The sequence below is a fragment of the Myotis lucifugus genome, unplaced genomic scaffold (genome assembly GCF_000147115.1).
Source record: "Myotis lucifugus unplaced genomic scaffold, Myoluc2.0 scaffold_1223, whole genome shotgun sequence".
NCBI lineage: Eukaryota > Metazoa > Chordata > Mammalia > Chiroptera > Vespertilionidae > Myotis > Myotis lucifugus.
Genome location: NW_005872271.1, coordinates 11,024 through 18,840, shown reverse-complemented (window position 1 = coordinate 18,840; position 7,817 = coordinate 11,024). Strand labels below are relative to the sequence as shown.

The following is a 7,817-nucleotide window of genomic DNA, read 5'->3' as shown; positions in this document are numbered from 1 at the left end:
GGCTAATCGGAGGCAGAAAAAGGCATCTTTCAGATCTAGGCATGTAAACCATTCCACTTCTGATGGAATGAGTCCTAGAAGCATGTAGGGGTTTGGCAGCACCGAATGTAAGGTTATAATGACCTCATTAATGGCCCTCAGATCCTATATGGGATGGTATTCAATAGTCCCAGGCTTTTTGACAGGCAAGAGGGGAGTATTCCATGGTGATTGGCATCTTTTAAGGAGTCCCCACTGAAGTAGCTGGTCTAAGTGGACGTGAATTCCTAGGTGTGCCTTCCTTGGAATTGGATATTGGCGAATTTTGACAGCCTGTGCTCCAGGCTTTAAGTCAATTAGTATCGGGGCATGGTCTTTGGCCAGGCCTAGGGGATTTACTTCTTCCCAGACTAGTGGAAATTCTTCCTCTAATTCAGGCTCTAAAGGTGAGGCCTTTGACTGAGGGGCATAAAGTCTCCATTCTTCCTCCTGGGGCACTGCTAGGGACAGGATCATTGGAGAAGTCTCCTCACCTAGGCAAAGCTGTGCTGAGCCATCTGGGGCAAAGGTGACCTCTGCCCCCATTTTGGCTAAAAGATCTCTACCCATCAGGAGCCCCTTTTATGATCATAATACAATCCCTAAAACTAGACATAGGAGAGGGCTTTCTGTGAGCTCTGTTGCTTGGAGCAAAACTATTTTAAGACAGAGCCGGAAATGTTATCTTTGCTTAAGTCTGCACCTGCTCCTGGTCCTGGGCCTGTGCTGGTCCTCAGCGCCCCCTGGTGTTCTCGACGCTCCCTGCAGCCCAGCCCTGCTGTCTCCCTCAGGGAGGTATGCATATGGGCTCACACTGACTTCCCCTCAATGTGTATCTCGCACAGTAATACAAGGCTGTGTCCTCGGTGGTCACGGACCTCAGTTGCAGGGGGAACTGGTTCTTGGACGAGTCTAGGTCGATGACTAACCGACTTTGGAGAGATGGCTCGTACCGTCTGTACCACTTGGAATTGAAGTAGATCCTTCCCAGTCACTGGAGCCCTTCCCCTGGGGGCTGCCTGATCCAGTCCCAAGTGGCAGTGTTGCTAGAGACACTGTCCCCAGAGATGGCACAGGTGAGGGACAGGGTCTGCGAGGGCTGCACCACCGTGGAGCCCGACTCCTGCAGCTGCACCTGGGACAGGACACCTGGGACAGAAGGAAGCAACAAGTTTAATTCAGTCCACATCTCTGTGAACACGGCTGTGAACCCCCAGGTCCCCAGACACTGACCCCAGGGGAGCCCCAGCATGGGAAGGCAGATGAGGAAGGAGACAGCCATGTCCCTGGGTCAGCTAGACGCAGCAGGCTCTGCAGCCCCAGTGGAGGCTGTATTTATACAGGAAGCCACGCCTGGCATTTGCCTGAGCGTCACTCTCTGATATAAGGCCCCGGGTGCGCACAGCCCACTGAGGCATGGATCCCAGTTCTGCAGCCAGATTTCTCCAGAGCCAGGTCCTTGGGCAGATGCGACCCAAGGCAGTGGACACAGACAAGGGTGCACAGAGGGGAGCCCCTGGGTGTGGGCGTTGTGGACCTTACACCAATTCCAGAGCCTCTTTACCAATATTAATTGGTTGGACTTCATTCATTCATTCATTCATTCATTCCACCAACACTGAGGGCCTGTGACACTCCAGCATCCCTCTAGGCCAGTGGTCAGCCAACTGCGGCTCGCGAGCCAAATGCAGCTCTTTGGCCCCTTGAGTGTGGCTCTTCCACAAAATACTGACTTCTGCGCATGGGCCACCAAGTTTCAATCACACTACATGCGTGCCCGAACGTGGTATTTTGTGGAAGAATCACACTCAAGGGGCCAAAGAGCCGCATGTGGCTCTCGAACTGCAGTTTGCCAACCACTGCTCTAGGCAACAAGGACAAATCAGTGAAGAAGACAGAGGCCCTGTCCCCGTGTCCTGGGGTCACACACCAGGTGCTTGTGTTATATCGCAAATCAGGGAGCTGGACAAGACGCCTAATAAGCCAATTAGTTAGGAGTCATCTTTATTGCATGCAGATTCAGAGCAAATTACCTCTGTCAAATTCTGAGCAAACACAGGAGGGAGTATTTCATTTTTATATCCTTCTAGTTTTTTGTGTAAGACAGCTTGTAACCTTGAGTACATATCATATCTATATAGACACCTGTAACCTTGGATGAACAAACACTTGGCAGAATGTGTGAATTAATATCAGTATCAGTGTATCAGCCCCTTTAGATGGCTAGCTTGCAAGGTCAGACAGTTAAGTTTATCTTTTTCTATTATTTGAACGAAAAACAAAGTCATTCTATAGAATAAGAGACTGTCTTAAAGTGACAGAGTTTACAATGACAGAGTTTATAGGACTAGGGACTATCTAGCAATAGCAGAGAATTTCAAACAGCAGTTTTGTACAAGATGGAGGTTACTGTGCTTCACTTGTGTCTCAGACACACACCATGTGGTTCCCAGAGCTGGGCAACTGGGGAACCTGGGAACAGAGGGCGCAGATGAGGGTCTTCAGCCCAGGGGACTCACAGGGGAAGGACATAGGCCTGGACTTGTGTTTTGCCTCCTGATGAGGTGTCCTCATGGTGAGCACAGGGAGCTGGGGACTAGAGGGCATCTCTGCAGGGAGCAGGGGCAGGAGCAGCCGAGACACCAAATGGCCAGGTGGATGCATAGAAGCTTTTCCTTCTAAAGTGACCCCAGTGGTTAGTCTGCAAAGAGCAATGGCTCCTGCCCTGGCAGGTGAGGCTCAGTGGATAGAGTGTCAGCCTGGAGAATGAAAGGTCCCGGGTTTGATTCTGATCAAGGGCATGCACCTCGGTTGCAGGTTCCCCAGCCCTGGTTGGGGTGTGTGCAGAGGCAACCGATCGATCTCTCTCTCTCCCACATCTCCCAGATGTTTCTGTCTGTCTCTCCCTCTGCCTTGCACTCTCTCTAAAAATCAATGGGAAAATACACTCAGTGAGGATTAACAAAAAAAATATTTTAAAATATAAATAAAAGAATGATGGCTCTGACAGGAGTCACAGAGCGAGGTTCTGCTTAGGGAGTTCCCCAGTGTAGGAAATAGGCCTCTGAGATCCACCCCCAGCAAAGTTTACTTTTATTGGAAAGGGTTACTGAGTGTCCCCAGGGCAAAGCGAATGCGGGAGGAGGGAAGAGGCTATAAGAACAAAGAACTGTGCACCTGAGCCAGGATGGTCCCTTCCTCAAGTAGACAGGGTGAGGTGGAGACAACTCGAAAAGGCCTTGGCCCATTTTTTTCATGTAACCCACCTACGTCCCTCCTTTGATTGCAATGTATAAAAATATAGGAAAACCTGCCATTCTTAGGAGCATTATCTCAGTCTGTGGAGGTTCTGCATCCTGGCATTTGTCAACAGTTTGGCTGAAATAAGCTCACAAAATTCTTTACAGATTTGAATGTGTTTTTTATGATAACAGTACTAAGACGGGGTTTCCTCCTACCATTTCCTTCCTGTCCTGTTTTATTAAAATAAGGTTCCTTTATTTATTTAATTTGTTTTGTTAATCCTCAACCAGATAGGAATTTGAGATCAGAGTCTCCCTTCAGTCACTGAATTTTGTCAGATTACGACAGAGCCTCCTTTTTTTATTCACAAATACAATCCCTAAACCTAGACATAGGAAAGGGCTTTCTGTGAGCTCCGTGGCTGAGCCTGGGAGCAAAGTTAATTTAAGGCAGAGCAGGAAATTGTGTCTTTGCTTAACTCTCCACCTGCTCCTGTTCTGGGGACTGTACTGGTCTTGAGCGACCCCTGGTGTCCTGGACGCCCCCTGCAGCACAGCCCTGTTACCTTCTCAGGGAGGTTTGTGTCTGGGCTCACGCTGACTTCCCCTCACTGTGTGTCTCTCACACAGTAATACACAGCCGTGTCCTGGGCGCTCAGGCTGTTCATTTGCAGATACAGCATGTTCTTGGCGTTGTCCCTGGAGATGGTGAATCGGCCCTTCACAGCATTGGCATAGTTTGTGGTACTTCCATCAGGATTAATTTCACCAAGCCACTCCAGCCCCTTCCCTGGAGCCTGGCGGACCCAGTCCATCCAGGAGCTACTGAAGGTGAATCCAGAGGCTGCACAGGAGAGTCTCAGAGACCCCCCAGGTGGCACCAAGCCTCCCCCAGACTCCACCAGCTGCACCTCACACTGGACACCTGCAAACACAGAGACACAAGGTGGACTTAGAGTCACACGGAAGCAAAAACAGGCACAGGCACAGGTCTCAGCGCTCCCCACTCCTGAGCATGACCTTGAAAAATGATCAGGAGGAAAACGCAGCTTGGCACCAAGTCCATAGTGGAGCCGCTGGGGTCCTGTCTCAGGCACTTGGGTTCTGGGTGTCTCCCCAACATGCCGGGCCGGGCCCTCTTTTATGAGCAGGAGGAGAGCCCCATTTGCATGGAGTCTGGATATAAGGGTGCAGCTGGGACGCTGGGCTGCATGCCTGACCTTGTCATCCTAGTGTCGACCCCAGATGGGAAAGGACTGAAGGATGCTCAAGGGGTCCTGTCCTGACCCACTCTCCCTCCCTCCCTCCTTTCCTGAGACCCGGTCACCCTTGGGTTTGAGAGTCCTCTGTCCTTGGGGTTTGATGAGGACCCAGGGGTGCTGCCCCCAGAGGCAGGTGGACAGGGTTTCCTCTTGCTCTCCATCACCCGCCATGGGCCATGTTGCCTTTCTGGGGTTTGGGAATAAGATTTGCCTTGGAATGATGCTTTTATTTTGAGACTGAAAGATTCTCTTTGTTCTTCCATGAAACTGGAACGTCAACATGTGATGAGGGCGGACAGGCTGGGCTGGAAGCTTCTTTTCTGGGTCCCATCTCCCTCTGCCCACCACCTCCTTTTGGGAATGTCATGACGAATGTCCTCCTGGATGACCAGGATCAAAAAAACAAAATGGAGAAACAAAAAGGAGAAAGGCCCAGTACCAGCGATGATGTTGGACATTAAGAGCCGTCATGCACTTCAGGTGGAGAGGCACCTTGATGAGAACATTGGACGGTGGGCTTGGTAATTTCCACGGATGCTGAGAGCGGCCCTTTCCCTCCTAGAAAGAGGTGGAAAAGGGACCCTGTCCTCTGGCAGCTCGCACAGTGAGCACCTCCAAAGCAGAGCAGCACAGGCAGCCTCTGTGTCTAACACACACTAGCCTAACAAGATTGTTTACTTGTGGTCCCGCTAAACCAGGAACAATTTGCTCCTAGAGCGTTGTTTATAACATGCTAAAACATACCGTGACATATATGTCGTTTACAATATAGGCCACATAGGACATGCCCGTTATTTATGACATGTATGTCAGCTATGACTGGCATGAAGCACAGAACATGCATGGCCAACAACATGCATGCCACCTAAGATGTATTTTGCTTATTCCATTTTGGAGGTTCATCATGGTATATAATTTGGAAATTGGCCTGTTGATCCACTGTCATTCATTCTTCCAGAGACAAGCCATGCTTTCCTGAATGAACAAGTCCTACGACAAGTGCTACAGGGCCTCAGACCAGGAGATTGCACAGACTCCCTTCCCCAGGTGACACTGGCCAGGTGGGCTGCTGGGCCAGCCCTCTGCATCGCCATGCTGAGCTCAGTGCTCCTGGCTTCTCCCTGCCGAGGGGTAAAGCCAAGTGGCTGGAGACAAGCAAGAGGTGGTCTGAGCTCTGGCCAGTTTGGCTCAGTGGCTAGAGCATCGGCCTGCGGACTGAAGGGTCATGGGTTCGATTCCGGTCAAATGCACTTGCCCAGGTTGTGGGCTTGATGCCCAGTATTGAGTGTGCAGGTAACAGCGGATCAATGATTCTCTCTCATCATTGATGTTTCTATCTCTCTCTCCCTCTCCATTCCTCTCTGAAATCAATCAAAATATATTTAAAAAATAGAATTGGCACTGGCTGGGCAGTTCAGTTGGTTACAGCATCATCCTGATACAGCAAGGTTGCAGGTTCGATCCCCAGTCAGAGCACATACAAGAATCAACCAATTAATGCATATAAATAGAACAACAAATCAATGTTTTCCTCTCTCTCCCTTCCTCTCTCTTTCAAAAACGAAAATAAATAAATAAAAAATGTTAAAAAGAAACCGGATTGCTTTAAAAAAATAGAGGTGGTCTGAATTCTCCAGGCCTCTGGGGGGCCTTGAGCCCCACGGGGACCCTTGAGAGTGGCTGACTGAGCGGAGATCTCTGCTTCCTTCCCTCTGATGAATTTTTAGTGAGAGGACCCCCTCCAGCTCCTTTATGCCTCCTTCCTGGCCAAGCGTGGAGCTGTCTTCCTCTCAGGCTTGACCAGGGCTCTGGAGACAAAACTGGAGGGAACTGTGAGAACCCAGACCTCCCTGGCCCTCCCAGGCGACCACGGGCTGGATTAAGTGGGCGTGGGGACTAGGCAGTAAGACTGAGAGAAAGAGGAGGAAGACGCAGGGGCCTGCCAGCCGGTGGTGCCACAGTGGGTGAGGCCACAGTGGATGAGGACACAGTGGGTGAGGTCACAGTGGGTGAGCTCACAGTGGGTGTGGACAGAGTGGGTGAGGACACAGTGGGTGAGGTCACAGTGGGTGAGATCACAGTGGATGTGGACACAGTGGGTGAGGTCACAGTGGGTGAGCTCACAGTGGGTGTGGACAAAGTGGGTGAGGTCACAGTGGGTGAAGTCACAGTGGGTGTAGACACAGTGGGTGAGGACACAGTGGGTGAGGACACAGTGGGTGAGGACACAGTGGGTGAGGACACAGTGGATGAGGTCACAGTGGGTGAGGACATAGTAGGTGAGGTCACAGTGGGTTAGGCACCAGTGGGTCTGCTGGTTCTGTGAGCAGTGCCTCCTGCCCATGCCTGTCACTGCAGAGTGGAAACACCCTGCTCTTTGAGGCCTGAATCCAAAGAACATCTTGTCAGTGGCAACAGGTTAAACAGAGCTCCGGGAGATTCATTATTTTATTTTTATTTATTTACTAGAGGCCCAGTGTGCATGAAATTGTGAGTGAGTAGCTTGCTTCTGCTTGCCTCAGCTGGCTTCCTTGCCCATCGCCTCTCCCTCCTCCTCTTATAGCCCTCTGCCACTCGTAGCTCGCTGCCCCGCCCTGCCTGCCACAAGAGCAGCGGCTCATTTGGTCATGATGGCGTGATGGTGTGATGGTGTGATGGCCACGGGCCTTTTATTTATATAAACTAGTGGCCTGGTGCACAAAATTCTTGCACATTAAAAGGGAATTAATTAGAGGAAATATTTTAATATTGCTATTTGCCCTTGCTCTATAATAGAAGTGTGAGAGATGAAAGATAATTAGTAAAATGTGTATGAAAATAATAATTTATTAATAAATAAACAGTAACAAAAGGATATAACAATAGAGGCATAATATGAAAACAACAAAAACATGACATAAAAACACAGTGGGTGTGGACACAGTGGGTGATGACACAGTGGGTGAGGTCACATGCAAACAATGACTGATAAAGTGATTAAACTTATTCTAATATCTCCCTATATACCACATTAAGAGTGAAAACACTTTCAGAGTGCTTGACTAATTTCCCTTGTGATGACGTATTTAGAACTTTACCTTTAACATCACATGCTCTTCGAACTCAAGAGAAAGCAACATATAACTGACCAAGTGCAAAAACGGGTTCAAGTAGGAATATGCCTACTCTGTCTAGAGTTTGTCCTTGTGATTTATTAATTGTCATTGCAAATGCTGGCATCACAGGAAACTGTCATTGAATTAATTTAAATGGGAGGCCAGTGTCAGATGGGGACAAATTAATTCTTGGAATCAGA

The 7,817-nt window shown here is 49.5% G+C and overlaps 1 gene segment (V, D, J or C); it reads right to left on the bottom strand.

Moving 5' to 3' along the window:
• Window positions 1-1,009: 1,009 nt before the first annotated feature.
• LOC111824344 lies at window positions 1,010-4,326 on the bottom strand. The segment is given in 4 exon segments: window positions 1,010-1,167; window positions 2,429-2,490; window positions 3,873-4,185; window positions 4,281-4,326. Coding segments are annotated over 4 exon segments (579 nt in total).
• Between the last annotated feature and the right edge of the window lie 3,491 nt (window positions 4,327-7,817).